Source organism: Molossus molossus, unplaced genomic scaffold (genome assembly GCF_014108415.1).
Source record: "Molossus molossus isolate mMolMol1 unplaced genomic scaffold, mMolMol1.p scaffold_m16_p_20, whole genome shotgun sequence".
Classification (NCBI taxonomy): Eukaryota; Metazoa; Chordata; class Mammalia; order Chiroptera; family Molossidae; genus Molossus; species Molossus molossus.
This window is the reverse complement of record NW_023425356.1, coordinates 51,087,077-51,103,954: the sequence shown is the minus strand read 5'-3', so window position 1 is coordinate 51,103,954 and position 16,878 is coordinate 51,087,077. Positions and strand designations below refer to the sequence as shown.

At 51.4% G+C, this 16,878-nt stretch overlaps 1 protein-coding gene across 3 annotated transcripts in view; it reads right to left on the bottom strand.

Annotated features, from left to right (window-relative positions):
• F5 (coagulation factor V) overlaps window positions 1-16,878 on the bottom strand; it is a 58,093-nt gene that overhangs the window by 17,626 nt on the left and 23,589 nt on the right. For 2 of the 3 annotated variants that reach the window (XM_036273586.1, XM_036273587.1), the window contains 9 exons: window positions 16,178-16,321; window positions 13,145-13,366; window positions 11,768-11,930; window positions 8,181-8,352; window positions 7,620-7,719; window positions 7,001-7,212; window positions 5,539-5,689; window positions 4,621-4,833; window positions 159-2,910 (listed from right to left, as the gene is read on the bottom strand). In XM_036273586.1, the coding sequence (XP_036129479.1) occupies window positions 159-2,910; window positions 4,621-4,833; window positions 5,539-5,689; window positions 7,001-7,212; window positions 7,620-7,719; window positions 8,181-8,352; window positions 11,768-11,930; window positions 13,145-13,366; window positions 16,178-16,321 (4,129 nt within the window). The remainder of the gene's footprint in view (window positions 1-158; window positions 2,911-4,620; window positions 4,834-5,538; window positions 5,690-7,000; window positions 7,213-7,619; window positions 7,720-8,180; window positions 8,353-11,767; window positions 11,931-13,144; window positions 13,367-16,177; window positions 16,322-16,878) is intronic. The other variant, XM_036273588.1, reaches the window with a different exon arrangement.

Genomic DNA, 16,878 nt, shown 5'->3' with positions numbered 1-16,878 from the left:
CCCCACTGCCTAGCGGGTCGCCCGGCACACAGTATGAGCCCGTGCAGTGTGGGAACTAAAGTAAACCGAGCTGGTCGGCCCAGAATCATCTCCCTGGACTGCTGTAATCACTTCCCCAGCAGCAGTGGGAGAGGGTGAGAGGAGACAACCGGCCAAACCTTTGTGCGTGTTGTGAATAATCCCAGGATATCTCTTCGGCAGCGATGTAATAATACTTTCTGTTCCCAGTGCTGCTGCGGAGGTACGACGCCGCGATGTGGTCGGGATTCCTGGAGGAGCTGACGTCTGCCCTAGTATCGGTTTGGTAAGGGTCATCGTAGGCCACGTGGTAGGTCTCACGAGTGTCCTCTTCGCTGCTCTCTTCCTTCTTCCTCGGTATGATCTCAACGTAATCTCCATAATCTTCACTGAAGCCAAGCACAATTGACGGACTGAGTTCCCCTGTTATAAAAGTGCTATTTAGTGGAGGAGACGGTTGAGGAGATGGCATCTGACCAAGGTCTGAATATGGGAAGGTCTGGCCAAATTCTGGAAGAGGCGGTGACGGACTAGATTCAGAGGTGTAGGCCGTTTGATCCAGTTCAGGAGGAAGAGAGGTCTGCCTGAGCTCAGGAGGAGGGGCTGTCTGCCTGAGGTCTGGAGAGAGAGTCCCCCGGCTGAGGTCTGGGGAGTCAGTCCCCCGGCTGAGGTCTGGAGACAGGGTCCCCTGGCTGAGGTCTGGGGAGAGGGTCCCCTGGCTGAGGTCTGGGGAGAGGGTCCCCTGGCTGAGGTCTGGGGAGAGGGTCCCCTGGCTGAGGTCTGGGGAGAGGGTCCCCTGGCTGAGGTCTGGGGAGAGGGTCCCCTGGCTGAGGTCTGGGGAGAGGGTCCCCTGGCTGAGGTCTGGAGAGAGAGTCCCCTGGCTGAGGTCTGGGGAGAGAGTGCCCTGGCTGAGGTCTGGGGAGAGGGTCCCCTGGCTGAGGTCTGGGGAGAGGGTCCCCTGGCTGAGGTCTGGAGAGAGAGTTCCCTGGCTGAGGTCTGGGGAGAGAGTCCCCTGGCTGAGGTCTGGGGAGAGAGTGCCCTGGCTGAGGTCTGGAGAGAGAGTCCCCTGGCTGAGGTCTGGAGAGAGAGTCCCCTGGCTGAGGTCTGGGGAGAGAGTGCCCTGGCTGAGGTCTGGAGAGAGAGTCCCCTGGCTGAGGTCTGGAGAGAGAGTCCCCTGGCTGAGGTCTGGAGAGAGAGTCCCCTGGCTGAGGTCTGGAGAGAGAGTCCCCTGGCTGAGGTCTAGAGAGTCAGTCCCCTGGCTGAGGTCTGGAGAGAAAGTCCCCTGGCTGAGGTCTGGGGAGAGGGTCCCCTGGCTGAGGTCTGGAGAGAGGGTCCCCTGGCTGAGGTCTGGGGAGAGGGTCCCCTGGCTGAGGTCTGGAGGAAGGGTCACCTGGCTGAGGTCTGGAGAGAGGGTTATCTGCCAGTCTTCAAGTTCTAAGAAAGGGAATATTCGTCCAGCGTCAGTAGGGGAGGTCTGGTGTCCTAGATCATAGTCGATCACCTGGCCAGGCTCTGACGATTCGTGACTGGGCTCTATGGTGAAGTGTATTTGATCAGAGTCTTGAACAGGGAATGTGTGGTAGCTCTCTTCTGGGGGCACTGTCTGATAAGTGTCTGGAGAGAAGCTCGTCTGAGCAGTGATGTTTGGGGGGTCATGGTCGGAGAGCGAGGCTGTGGGGCTCGGATTCACAGAGGGGAACGTCCGACTGAGGTCTGTGGGAAGGGGCGTGGCACCGGCCTGGCGCAGGAAGTCTGGAAGGGTGACGCCGGCTTCTCTTCTCGGAGGGTGGAAGCCCCTGGGGGAGAAGGGAGCCCTGTGCGCAAACTTCTTCCTTCGGGTCCGAATGAGCACAGTGCTGTTCTTTGATCCACTCTTCCCTCCACCCTGTCTCACTGGTAGCAATGTATGCCTACCTCCGAAGGGCGTGGGGCGGCCACCTTGCGTCCCATGCTGGTTTGCAAGAGGGCTGCCTCCTCCCCAGGTCCGGGAGGCATTCTGGGGGCTGTTCAGCAGCTCACTGACCACTGCGTCTTTACCAGCCCCCAGGATGAGTCTATAGCTCCCCTTCTCATAAACCCAGTGCCATTTCCCATCCAAACTGTGAGATGGGTTCTTTTGTTTTAAGAGTAACAGATGACTGGGGATGTCCTTCGAGGGCCACATTCCGGAAAGAGAAGCGTTGCCTTGGTTTGAATGTCTCCCTCTTCTATGGTCTAGAAATGCCATCGGGGAGAACCTGTGCCTTGCCACGTGGTCTCTTCCTGACCCAAATCCTTTATGTTTAGCATGTTCTTGACCTCTGAATCCTGCACCAAGAGGAAGTCGGCCTATCCCTGTGACATTTGACGGTGGAGGGTCCTCTATGGGGTTTTCAGAATAAGGACTGGAATGCTCTGTCGTGGAAAGGTTGAGAACAGAGTTCTTTTCTAAGCTGTGGTCCACACGGGGACCAGCTGCGGTGGTCTCAGGGTGAAGGGTGGTTTTGTGAGGTTCTGAAAAGTTCTTGGCAAGGAGCCTGCTAATGTTACTCGGGGAAGAAGAACTTGAACCGACAGCTGTATCAGCACTCAGAGGAATGAATTCAGCGCTGTTCTCCATGGCTAGGGCAGTATAATTGAGCTCATTTTCCCCCTGACCCAGGGATGAATTTCTAAATGCTCTAATTCCAAACATCAAAGCCAATCTGTCCTGGTAATCATAGTCAGGCCTGTCACCTTCACTCGGGTTGTCTGTAGGACGTATTTTCCGTGTCGTCACGGAGCTAGATGCTGGAGGTTCATATATTTCGTATTCGTTGTCATTTTCTTCTGAGTTACACTTCACATCCCTGAATTTCAGCCGTAAGTATTTGCTTCTTGGATTAGAATTCATGGTAGTTAAGATCCAAGTTCCTAATGAAGAGAGATGGACAGAATAGAGAGCTCTAAGCCCAGAAAGAGATACAAAAGCCCTAGCATCCATTGTGGCGGATAATTTCCAACAAACTTGAGTCAGGGGTACTCAAGTGTGGTCTGTGGACCATTGATTACCCTTCCATAGGACATAGGAGGAAAATTGAGAGTCAACTACTTGGGACACTTTTGAGCAAGTTGACATCATTGTGACACCCAGGCATGTGATCAATACATGGACTTCGTCTCACAGGCTATAGACCAACATTATTGGTCAGTGGAGAGTAAGGAGAGAAAACTTAGCCCAGATGGTGTGAGAGTCACTATTTCAGAATATATTTTAAAAGGGATGAATTGAGAATAAAATAAACCTTGAAAATCATATCCCCCTTGTTAGCTGTACATCTTGTTTGAGAATTGGAGTTGGGCCCTGGTCAGTTTGGCTCAGCGGTTAGAGTGCTGGCCTGCGGACCGGAGAGTCCTGGGTTTGGTTCCCGCTAAGGGCATGTCCCTCGGTTGCAGTTTGTCCCTGGCTCCAGTTGAGGTCATGTGGGTGGCAACCACTCGATGTGTTTCTCTCACATCGATGTTTCTCTCTCTCTCTCTTCCTCTCTCCCTCCCTCCCACTCTATCTAAACATAAATGCAATAATGTCCTCGGGCGAGGATTAAAGAAAGAGAGAGAGAGAGAATTGGAGTTAGGGGAGAATGGAGATGTCTGTCCCCAGAAATAAGAGACATTTAGGTATTTCAAAAAGATCAGTAATTTCACGCAGGCCCAGGGCAAGTTCGAGTCTCTCTGCAATGGTATGGTTTACTAGCACACTGAGGCGTTCCCGGGAAGTCTCCCATGGTTAGCCCTTGTTGAGCATCTACAGAGTGCCGGGCACTTGGCACATATTATAATCAACGATCAGAGCAACTCTGTAAGCTGCTGTTATTCTGTGGTGGTTGTTTTACCTATGAATAAACAGGCCCGGTGAGGTCGAGTCACCTGCCCAAGCTCACACAGGTAAGGAGTGGCAGGGCAGGATTTGAACCCAGGCCTGATGAGCTCCAAAGCCTGTGTGCTTTCCAGGGCCCTGTGGTGTGTCTGAGGCCAGCCTCTAAGGCGCTGTATCTGATGATCACTGACCCCAGCGTGGGACGGCTGTCTTAAGAAACAGAAAGGGGCCCTGGCCAGTTTGGCTCAGCGGTTAGAGCGTCAGCCTGCGGTCCGGAGAGACCCGGGTTCGGTTCCCGCTAAGGGCACGTACTTCGGTTGCAGTTTGTCTCCGGCCCTGGTTGGGTCGTGCGGGTGGCAGCCACTCGATGTGTCCCTTCACGTCGATGTTTCTCTCTCTCTCCCCCTTCCTCTCTTTCCCTCCCACTCTATCTGTACAAAAAATGGAAAAATATCCTCCGGTGAGGATTAAAAAAAAAAAGAAACAGAAATGGGCTTTTGTGACTGAATAATCACGCTTCCTCCCCAAAGTCGTGCTTGATCTTTCTGTGGCTGGGTGTCTTTACTCCTCACTTAGCCGAGAGGGATGGATTGGACCCACATTAAAGGACTGGACCCAGTGAGGTCACTGATTCCCCAAACAGGGACCGTGACAAGTACTGAGAGGGAAGCCTGCGGGGTCGGAGAGCGGAGCCCAGGCGCCGGGAGCCTGCAGGGGTGCAGCAGCCCGTCAGGAACAAGGAGCCCTGCCCGCACCCGGGCTCTCACCAACGTTATCCATGGTGACGGTCACAGACTCCCCACGCATGGGGAAGAGGGTCAGGGTGTCCTCGTGCCTCTTCCCGTAGATGAAGGAGTGCCCGGTGAAGTGAACGGTGAGCACGTCATCCTGGGTGCCCAGGCTGCAGAAGTGCCACTGGACGGTGTCATCGAAGCAGAACCCCAGTGTGGACATACTCTCGGGCACGTAGCCATTGATCGCTGGAAGAGTAAACCCGTTAGACGGCCAGGCCCCGGCCAGCGAGCGGGCGCGCCCCGCTGTGGACGTGCCGACATCGGAGCTGTGCTGCTCTGAGACAAGCTGTACCAGGTCCAACAGGCGCCCAGAAGACCCAGCTCGGATTCCCCACAGCAGCGGCTCCGACACGGAGCTCAGAGCCGCAGCCGGCGCCGGCCTCACTGCGCACACGCGCCTCTCCCGTTTGCCTGCGCGCGTCTCCAGTGCACCTGACCTTCGCGTGATTTGAAAACCCAGTGTTGGATTACTGACCTTGTTTTTGCCCTGGCACAGGGTATTTGCCTTGCACCCAGTCTATTTTTCCACCCCAGACACCACTGACCAAAGGCTATAGCCCCTTCCTCCGCCACCCCTGCCCCTCCCGTTCCTCCCTGCCCAGAGCATGCACACAGGTGCCTGCACACGCGCGCGCGCGCGCGCACACACACACACACTCTCTTGGAGCAGGAGACCAAGCAGACGTGTAAGGATAACAAGCTTTGACCCCTTGCTGCAAAAAGGGGTCATGGTGCCATCATGTCGCCCTTGACATAATCTCATCACCGAATCCCTGGATGAAGGAGAGGCTGAGACGTGGGTGGGTTCTAATCCGTGCCCACCTCTGGGCACACCCATGCTTCAGCCACAGCAGCCAGAGGCTGATGGACAAAGATGGTGCTCCCACTTACTGCTCATGATGTTCGACTCATAAAACTTGGGGTCATCCCGGTCCACCTTCTCGGGGTCCTCACAGAACTTGTTGATGTTGTCCTCAATGTACCAGCTCTTGTTCTCATCAAACACAGCGTACACGACCTGCTGCTCAATGTCCGCCACCCTCTGCAGGGAGAACGCGCTGTGTTCGGACGGTCCCGCCAGTGACCTTCAACTTCAGTCCCCGGGGCAGCTGACGCCACGCACTGAGGCACTTGGGGGAGCCCGTTGTGTACAGAAGCCCTCATTAGAGCCAAGGGTGTTGTGCAAAAGCAGACTGAGCAGGGCAGAAAATTCAGAGACTAAAACATCCGAACAGAACATTTCCATGTGTTGTGGCAACTCTCATTCCGTTTACCTCTGTGGCTGAACACCTCTCAGCCCGAGTGACGCGCTGACTCGCTGTGCTGCTAACATTGCAAAGGATGAAACAGGAGGTTGCAAGGGGCAAGCTTTACAGCTCTCCTACCTGTTTCCTTTCCAAGCTCAATAAACTAGGGTCTTCAGAGGTTCATTTCTGATTTTCCTAGGCATAGATTTATTTTGTATGCCTTGGGTTGAGATTTTTTTTAAAAAAATTACAGCCCTGGCCGGTTTGGCTCAGTGGTTAGAGCATCAGCCTGCAGTTCAGAGAGACCTGGGTTCGGTTCCCGCTAAGGGCACGTACCTCGTTTGCAGTTTGTCCCCGGCCCCAGTTGGTCATGCGGGTGGCAGCCACTCGATGTGTCCCTTTCACGTCGAAGTTTCTCTCTCCTCTCTCTCTCTTTTCCTCTCTCTCTCTTCCTCTCTCTCCCTCCCACTCTATCTGAACAAAAAAATGGAAGAATGTCCTCAGGTGAGGATAAAAAAAAAAAATTACAGTTTAGCTTAATTGTCTGTGAGTTTTAAGTGACTAATATGAGACTCTTCCACAGTGAAGGTCAAGTCAGAGGGGCCATACCTTCGTATCATTTAGTCTTACAAGGGATGGACCGTGGTCGAGGTCCAGTCTCACCAGGAGCTGTCTCTCCAGTGTATCTCTTATCTCTAAAAACCACAAGGACTGGCACAGGGCTCTATACCTTCACCAGGTGCTATCTCACTGAGCCCAAAACAGCCCTGTGTAATTTTTAGGGTGGGTGTCACCCATTTCCCACCAGGAAGAAGTTAAGACAGGCTAAGTGGCTTGCTCAGCACACAGACAATAGCAACAGACCTGGGATTTGAAACTGGAACAAAACACGGTTTCACACCAGAGACTTGCCTTCTGCAGCGAGTCCAGATGAAAACGGACAAGACAGAAAAGTTACCAAAGGAGCAGATGTCATCACACTCAAGACAACTACTGAATCCTTCCCGTTCTCCAGACAAGCTCCATGATTTAGCAAGGAGACCTGGTCCGTTCCAGCCAGTAGAGACTCCTGGAATTTCTGAAAGGTGACATCAAAGACAAAATACCTGTATGCCTCGCTTGTCCAGGGATCTGCTCTTACAAATCAGAAGGAGCCCTATCAGCCCAGAGGCGATGTCCCTTGTGATGTCCACATCACTGTAGTATGGTCTTGTTAAACACTGGGCATCCTTTTCCGTAGGCTCATCCGATTCTAGGATATTCCATTTGTAAGTGTACGTTTCCCCTGGTTGAACTGCTCTGATCATGGTGTTCCCACCTGAAAGAAAACATCGTCAAAACTGCTTTCGTGTTCAAAATTATTTCATCCACACATAAACGAATGAATGGATGAGTGAGTGAATAATATTATCGAGCTCTCCTTGGGAAAGGAATATTCTTTTTATATTAAGATCCACTTAATAGAACCCGGGATAGCATGGAGTCATCAGATCTTGCTCTCCTAGAGGCCACTGGGGCGGTAAGAAAGGACACTGCATTTTGTAACCAGCAGGGTAAACAGAACCTCTGAGGTGGGCAGGGTTTCCCTGTGACTTTAGGATACCCGCCCATGTGTACATACTACCTGACTGCACACGTTATACCACTGAGCACGGGGACTGTAGAGAAATACGGCAGCCTGTCAGAGGTAGTAGTTTCATTCAGTAGAAGGTGAAAGATTCAAACCTGAGCCAGAGGAGGAGTTGGCTTTATCTTCCAAAGGAGAGAAGGTCACTCCGTGAGGGTAAATGCTGTAGACTCTGCTGGCCATATTTTTGAACACGATCTGCAAAGTTAACTCACATTCATTACTCAGGATTTCAGGTTGATCACGAGAATTAACACAGGATGTTAACTTTGCACATTTTGTGCTTCTCTTACGACTTCCGTGAATCTTGCCCTGACATGTTTCCCTTTTTACCTTGGCTGCTGGACAGCTCAGGACAAAATTTGCAAACAGCCTTATAAGATGATACGGTCAGTGCTTCATTATACTTATCTTTGGTTTTCTTTTCGCCCCAATTACATTGACTCTTTATTTTATTCGTCTATAATTTGATACACTGTCTCAGATTATTTGTATTATGAGGTAGGCTATAAATACGTGCAAATGCTAAATAAAAACCAAAAGTTGCATTTGAATTAAAAACTATATGGACACCTTAAAAAATGATACAAGAAACAAGTACTTCTAAGGTCTTTTACTATTTAATTTCTTTCACATGTTCATACATTTCTGTTACTTACTTTGAGTGTGTCTCTGACCTGGGCTCTGATAATAGGGCCCAGGATCCCATCTTTGTTGGTGTCCTCCAGGCGTTTGGTGAAGGACTTATCGTGGTACTGTCTGTAGACAACCTTCTTATAATGTTTTCCAATTTGGTTGGAGAAATTATCCAAATGCAGTGATCTGTATTTTCTTAAAGTGAAATGAAACATTAAAAAAAAAAAAAAATTAACCATTTTCTTAAGTAGGGGGAATGTCTCTATCGCTCCACTTCTTAAGGACAGCTTTGCTGAGTATAGTGTCCGATTTGGGGTTGGCAGTTTGATTTTTTCTTTCAGCACCTTGAATATATATCATCTCACACTCTTCTAGCCTACAAGGTTTCTTATAAGAAATCTGCTAATAGCCTTGGGGGTTCCTTTATCTATGACACATTGCTTCTCTCTTGTTACTTTCAGAAGTCTGTCTCTATCTTTGGCTTTTGACAATTTGATTATAATGTGTCTTCAGGTAATCTTCTTTGAGTTGATCTTGTTTTGGGTAGCTTGTTTGAGCGTCAGGAATCTGTACACCCATATCTCTCCCAAGATTTGGGAAGTTTGCAGCCATTATTTTTAAAGAAGCTTTCTGCCCTTTTTTCTCCTTTTCCTTCAGACTCTAAATCATGCACATATTAGTTCTTTTGATGGTATTCCATAGTTCCTGGAAGCTTTCTTCATTCTTTTCCATTCATTTTTCTCCTTGTTGCTATAACTGGATAAGTTCACATTACCTGTCTCTGAGTTTGCTGAATCTTTCTTCTGCATGATCGAGTCTGGTATTAAACTCAGCCCTTTATTGATGTTTTTCAGTCTTGTTATTGTATTCTTCAACTCCAGGATTTGTTTGATTATTCTTTTTTTTTTTATCCTCAGCCGAGGACATTTTTCCATTTTTTGTTCAGGTAGAGTGGGAGGGAGAGAGAGGAACAGAGAGAGAGAGAGAAACATCGACGTGAAAGGGACACATCGAGTGGCTGCCACCCGCACGACCGACCAGGGCCGGGGACAAACTGCAACCGAGGTACGTGCCCTTAGCGGGAACCGAACCCGGGTCTCTCTGGACCGCAGGCCGATGCTATAACCGCTGAGCCAAACCGGCCAGGGCTGTTTGATTATTCTTACAGTTTCTGTTTGTTTATTAAACTTCTCATTTTGTTCATGCATTGTTTTCCTGATTTTGTTTAGTTGCCTATCTGTATTCTCTTGCAATGCACTGAGCTGCTGCTTCTTTTTTTTACCCTCATCTGAGGACACTTTTGCATTCATCTTTAGACAGACCAAGAGGGAGAGAGGGAGGAAGAGAGAGAGAGAAACATTGATTTGATAGACACACATCAACTGGCTGTCACCTACATGACCCTAACTGGGGCCGGGGAAAAACTGCAACCAAAGTAGATGCCCTTAGCGGAAACCGAACCTGGATCTCTCTGGACCGTGGACTGACACACTGCTGAGCCAAACTGTCCAGGACTGCACTGAGCTTCTTTAAGATGGTTATTTTAAATTATTTGTCAGGCAATTTGTAGATCTCCAATTCTTTGATGTTGATTACTGGAGCCTTATTAGTTTCCTTTGGTGGTGTCCTATTTGCCTGATTCTTTGTGGTTTGTGTCGCCTCGTATTGGTGTCTGTGCATATGGAGACGCAAACACCCTCTTCCACCCTTTACAGACTGACTTTGGCAGGTAAAGACCTCCTGACAGGTCTCTGGATTGATGGGATCATTTTGGGGATCACCGTCGAGTGAGGTTGGAATCAGGTCACATGGCTGCTGGTGGGTAAGCCTTTACCTAGGGCTCAGGGGGACATGGGTCCTGTCTGGCCCCTGGAGATGGGACAGCCTCCAGGGCCTCGGGTAGTAGAGCTGGTGCTGGAGTAATGGTCCACTCTAAGGTCCTACGTTGAGTTTGCAAATGGTGGGCCTGTTACCAGGTGTATAGACGGATATGGCTCCCATCTGTTCCTCAGGAGGGCTTCCATCACGTCACTGGACAGTCCCTGGGTGGGCAGGACTTCTCCTGGACTGCAGTTGAGAGGGTTGGAGCTAGTTATAGGGCCACTTGAAGATCCACAGTGGGATCAATATCTGCAGGCCAGCCTCCAGGGCTATGGACAGCCGCCAGGGTCATGGACAGCCTCCAGGGCTATGGACAGCCGCCAGGGTCATGGACAGCCTCCAGGGTCATGGACAGCCTCCAGAGTCAGGGACAGCCTCCAGGGTCATGGACAGCCTCCAGGGTCAGGGACAGCCTCCAGGGTCATGGACAGCCTCCAGAGTCAGGGACAGCCTCCAGGGTCATGGACAGCCTCCAGAGTCAGGGACAGCCTCCAGTCCAGGGTCATGGACAGCCTCCAGGGTCATGGACAGCCTCCAGGGTCAGGGACAGCCTCCAGGGTCAGGGACAGCCTCCAGGGTCATGGACAGCCGCCAGTCCAGGGTCATGGACAGCCTCCAGGGTCAGGGACAGCCACCAGGGTCAGGGACAGCCTCCAGGGTCATGGTCAGGTATGACTCCTTATCAAAATGTACTGTAGCAAGACCAAGGCCAAGTGGGGCTGTAGCTGGGTCCATAGGTGATGAGGCTGTTTCTAGACTTGTAAGCTGGACCACAGTCAGCAAACCTACCACCTGAGCACAGACTTGCCTTCTCCAAACAGCCCTCCTTGGTCTTGGCTTTCTGTGTTTGCATCCTTTTAAACAGATGCACAGTATTGCATGTATGGAAATACCACAAACATCCTTTTAAACAGATGCACAGTATTGCATGTATGGAAATACCACAAGCATCCTTTTTAAACAGATGCACAGTATTGCATGTATGGAAATACCACAATGTATTAAACCAATTTCCTGTTGATGGGAATTTTGGGTTGTTTTCCGTCTCTTACTACTGCTAACAGTGTAGCAGGGACCATCCTGCATGTACATCACTTCACCTGTGGACGGTGTGCCTCTGTGGTGAACTCCCAGGGTAAGGTTGCCAGGTCCAAGGGTACAGGCATTTATAATTTTGACACATGATGCAAATTCCCCCTGGAACGGCTCCTTCAGGTTATACTCTTCCCCTGGCAATGGGACAGGGCTTGGGTCTCACAGCCTTGCCAAAAGGTGATGTCACCTGGACTGCGAGTCTGATCGGTGAAACATCGTATTTCAGGGAAGTTTCATTTACATTTCTCTTACTGTGAGTGGGCTTGGATATTTTTCAGATGTTTCAGGGCTATTTGAACTTCCAGATTTCATAGTATCTCTTTCCGACTTCCTAATCTACATAATAAATAAGAACTGTGTCTCACTTCTAGAGTTAGAAAGAATTTAACACAGTGCTTGGCAATAGCAAACATTCGACAAGTCGCAGCTGCTGCTGCTATTATTATTATTATTATTATTATTATTATTTTGCTTGGTGAGTTTGGGGTAATTCCAGATTGATTTTGAACACGACCTGAATGGAAGCCAAAGCACGTACCCCCTCGAGAGCGGTCACAGGTGGCATGTCACCCACGCACCGAGGGCCCGACGGCGCCTCCCTTGGCCCTACGCACAGTGGCCACCCCAGACTCACTTGTCCATGTTCGATGGGATGAAAGGTGCGTAGTCCCAGATGACCTCCTCTGCAGCGATGAAGTACTCCCACCGCTTCATGTGGCGCCTCTGCTCGTGCGTCGGCTTGAATTTCCGCATCTTCTTGGCGCAGTCTTCGATGTTGACGTGCGCCCACATTCCAGCTGAGGCGATGCACAGAGACGGGGAGAGAATTCGAGAGCAGACATTAAGGCTGACCCAAATGTGCGTCTCTTTGCGCTGTGGAGGTCTAAGTAATAACAGCGCTGCAATACTCCGGCAACATTGGACACTTTGGCTTAGAGCGCTTTCCCAGCGGTGGGGAAGGGGCGGAGTAAAGCCAAGGGGGTGAGGGTGGGCGGGACAGAGGAAGGGTCCCCCCTGCTTCTTCCAGAGCAGAGACGTCTGTAATCTCCAGCCCGGGGGAGCCTTACGACTTAGGTCTCGTTGACTCCTCATTTGTCCTGTCATCTGTCCCTTTATTTGTAAAATCAAAAGATTGCCAGTACACCCTGGGTGAAATTGTTGTTAAAAATGAAATAAATGAATACAAAAAGCACTTAACCTCAACAGTGTTCGTTTTGTTGCTTTGTTTTATTAGTACTTGGGACCCTGTCTGCCAGAGACAGTGTGACAATTTCATTAGTTCAAATATAATTTTGACTGCTCGGTGCAAAAAAGAAAAAAGTCAAATGGTCCCAGTAAGTCTCTGTTTCTTATGTGTTTTGCTTCTACACATTGTTCTGTTCACAAAATGATTTCCTATACTAACACCATGGACTTATATTTGAGTCTCTGTTCACCGGGACCCTCTTCCCAGTAGTTTTAAAGCAACAGTGTGTAATAGAACAACGAGTTACCTTGTTCATGTGGTTTCACATAACAACCTGAGCTGATTATATGTTGGACCCACTCAACATAATATCCCCTGGGTTCCTCTTCGTGCTCATCTTGTTCTAAAACAGAATCTTTTCATGTTACAACTTGTACACTTTCTGTAACTTGGTGCCTCTATAAATTCACCCACGTATCTCTTGTTCTGTCACCCAGATCTTTTCCTTCAGCTACATATGTACTAGCACGAGAGAGAAGATCTCCATGTACCCCTGTGTTCGCTTCCTCCTTTGTCCTTTCCAGGAAGCAGAGACCTCTTCAACGTTTGCTTCATTTAAAAAAATCTTTGTCAGTCCCTCCACTTGCCCCACCTCTAACTAAGGTTATCAGTCGCAGCGTGGAGGAGGTCATTTCTGCTCTCAGGGACCAACGCGGATATGTCCGGAGCGCGGGTGACTCAGAAAGGCACAGGGTAAGGAGGGGGTTCGCGCCTGGGAGGGAAGGACCCTGCACTCCTAAGCAAGACCGCTGGAGAGTCTCTTGCCTTGCAAATGCCTTGGGATGAGCGAGGAGACGATCCACCTTCCCTCCGGGCCCACGGTCATGTTTGCAGTGGCGGACGTGGCGCTGACGAGGGTCACGGCTGAGATCTTGTGGCGGTTCTGCTCCAGGACTTGGCCGTTGAAATGGATGGAGAACAGTTCCGGCCCAGAGCTCATTGCAATCAGATGCCAGCTGATCTGCTCATGCGCACAGACGGTTATATCTGGGAGCGGGGAGAGAAGTGGGCACACCGGCGGTCAGCACGGGGCCACGCAGATCTCACTCCCCCAGCGCGAGCGGAGCACCTGCTGCCGCTGCCCAGAGCAGGCTCTGCAGCCGCGGTCCCTGCCCAGGGGAGCAGACATCGGAGTGACGGGCCAGCCAGCCGCCGTGACTCACTGCAGCAAGCGATACCGCAGAGGCGAGAACAGAGCCTAGAGGTGGGGGCGTTCGTTCAGAAACAGGGATGGCTGAGGGGTGAGGCCCAGGGGCGAGCCGAGCAGGGGACCAACCATCCTGGTTTACCAGGGACTGAGGGGATTCTCAGATGCAGGACTTTCAGTGTCAGAACTGGGACCGTCCTGGGCAAGCCCAGGCAGCTGGCTACTCCAGAACCAGTCTGGGCTCAGCCGGAGGGAGTCACCAGAGCCTCCAGTAGGGCCCAGTGCCAGAGCCCCATCCCCTGGGCGGGATAGGGAGGGGCCAATCCCTGCTTAAGGGGAAGGAGACATGGCGACGATGTCAAGATCGCATGTTGCTTCTGTACCCACTTGTTGGTTGCTGTGGTGACAAGGCAATGGATTACTCTGCACTCTCCCTAAAACGCAGTGGACAAGTCCTCGGTACCCTGGGCCACTGGGAGCACGTCACAGATGGAGCACTGAGAACTGGGCACGAACGCTGAGTTCCGCTCCTTTTTTGCTCCCACTGCGACTGGGAAAATGCTCACTGGCTGTGTGGGAGATTCCAACCCTGGCTTCTGTCCTTGGCCGGGCTTTTAAATGTCAGATCCATGGTCACTAGATAGCAGAGCATGGGGCTAAGAATCAGTCTATCTCTCCTAACCCACAGAGGGGCTGAGGGGCTTGTCATTTTTAGGGGACCCCTATAACAAGACAGGGATTCCCAGTATGATGGTGAGAACGCAGCCAGATCCTCAGAAGGAGAAGCTGAAAGGTTGGAGGAGGCTTTGGTGGGAGCATTCGGCCACCCCGGAGAAGTGCTCACGTTGACTTGCGTGTTTGCTACGCCCGTGTTAGCATCTAGCACGCACATGTGGTCTGCTGCTCCGTGAGGCCATCCCACCGCACCGACTTCTCTGGGCACTGACCGCCACTCCCCTTCCCCGCCCCTCTGAGCCCCCGACTGTCTTTGTCAGCTGAAAATCCATATGCTCTCTGTTCTGCTCAAGTTATTAATCTTTATGTTCGTGCATATGGTGTGCTTGTGGGGACTTGTATAGATTAACACAGATGACTCACTCATCAGGACAGAATACAGTTTCTCTTTCCCACGCCCCTCTCAGGTCCACAGTACTTTATACAAAAACAATTCCTGCCCGGCCGGTGTGGCTCAGTGGTTGAGCGTCGGCCCCTGCACCAAGAAGTCGCAGGTTTGATTCCTGGTCAGGGCACATGCCCAGGTTGTGGGCCCGATCCCCAGTGGGGGGGCGTGCAGGAGGCGGCTCATCGATGTTCTCTCTCATTGATGTTTCTCTCTCCTTCTCCCTTCCTCTCTCTGTCTAAATAAATAAAGAAAGAATATTTTAAAATAAATAAAACAATTCTTAACCACCCTCTGTCCCGGGATAGAGGGTTAGTCCATTTTGTAAGTCAGCACATCGAGACAGCTACCTGCCAAGGACCACGCTAAGGACCACACTCAGGCAAAGAAATGAGCTAGGCTTGAACTCAGCTCTCCCAAGTTAGACCTCCGTTAAGCTGGGGGACTCCGATCCTAGCCCAGAGCCATCGGGGTGCGTTTGGAATAACCCAGGTGGGAAGACACGGTCAGATGAGATGGAAACCAACTGACAAGCAATGTCCAGACCTCAACGCTTGGTAAGTTTTGTTTGTAGTAAGTGAAGCCGTTTGTGACTTTTCAGATATAGAGAATCACCCCTGAGAAACTTAATGTTTCGAATGGCTTATGTAATAAAGAAATTTTTTCAGTTTCCCACTTTTTCCCTCAGGATCTCTGGTCCTGAGGCATTTCTATCAGATGGAGAGGGTTAGGTGGGACTCCGTTTGTTCATTTTTTTCTCTTAACAGTCGCCGTGATTTGCTTTTTCACAAGAGTCCACAGGCGGATGGAAAGAGGAAACATGGTAAATGCCTTAGAATATTACTCATCTATCGCCGTCTGAAATGCTGCTGGTATTTTTGTGTGCTGGGTATTTCTCCTAATCTCCTGCTCATCTTTACTGTGTCTTCATTGACTTCTCCCTGCTGACCCTTTCTGCTAGGGATGGACCTTGAACTTCGGTCCTGCGAGATGTCCTGTGTGGAGGAGGGCATGGTCAGCACGCAGCGGGGACCACAGAACCCACAGACGGAGACTGAGCTGATATCCTGGAGGCCTCCCTGGAGGGGCAGGCCAAGGTGAACCGTGCCCGGAGCACTCTGTCTAACGAGGCTGCACACTCCTTCACTCAGATAGCTTCCAGGCTGTCTGTTGTATGTGCTGGTTAAAAAAAAAAAAGATGCTCAGTTGTGGGTTCAATCCCCGGCGCCCATCAGGGTCAGGCAGGAGGCAACCAGTCCACGTGTCTCTCTCTCGCATCGATGTTTCTCTCTTTCTCTCTCCCCCTCTTCCTCTCTCCCCCTCTACCTAAAAAATCAGTGGAAAACTCCTCAGGTGAGGATTAACAGCAACAAAAAGGTAACATCTCGAGAACCACTGAGCTGGACGGCACTACCTTTCCGATTGAGACTGAGGAACAGTGAGGGTGGTCGGCTTCCCGAGACCTGGAGGGAAACAGGGGGACTGAAGGCACCGGCGACCCCCTGCCGCCGGGACACGCCGGCCGCGTTACCTGGCATCGTCCCGTTCACGTAGCCGTTGACCGTGAGCATGACGGCTGGTGACCGGCTCCAGCTCTTGCTCTCGTCAAACACAGCGAACATCAGCACCTGCTGCCTGTCAAACATCTTCTGAACCCCATCCTCCGTGAGGGTGCCTGTGGGGGGGAAGACATGCTCGTCAGGAGCGCCGCAGATGGAAACTCTCGGCTGCTCCTCGACGGCAGAGTCCGAGACAGGCAGCCACCAGAGTGGTGTCACCTTGAAGAAGTTCTAGTGAAACCGCATCTCCGCCAAGTCATGACGACGGGGCTTCCTGCAACCCCGCTGCTGCCCGGGCGTCCCGGGAGCTTCACAGCCGAGGGCCGAGCTCTAAAGGTACGTTTGGCCTGGCTCAGAGGACACCTTTGGTGGCTGCCGAGGCCCCCTCCAGGGTCAGTGGGCCGGCACACAGGTGCGCAGCCTCTCCACGGCGGATGCAGCCGTCTTGCAGGCACGCGCGACGGCTCACTCACTAGAGAACTGGTCCAGGTGAACCCAACCTCATGCAAGGAAAAAAGTGCAGCTGAAAGTAACAGGGAAGATGGGCTTTTCATGAGTTCTCGTGTTTTTAGTGCCATCCCAGTATCCTCTGCATACCAGGCTACGGACACGTGTGTGTGGTGAGCAGCAGGGCTGGTGTGGGTGCCCGTGCAGGTGGGCGGAGCCCGTCCGT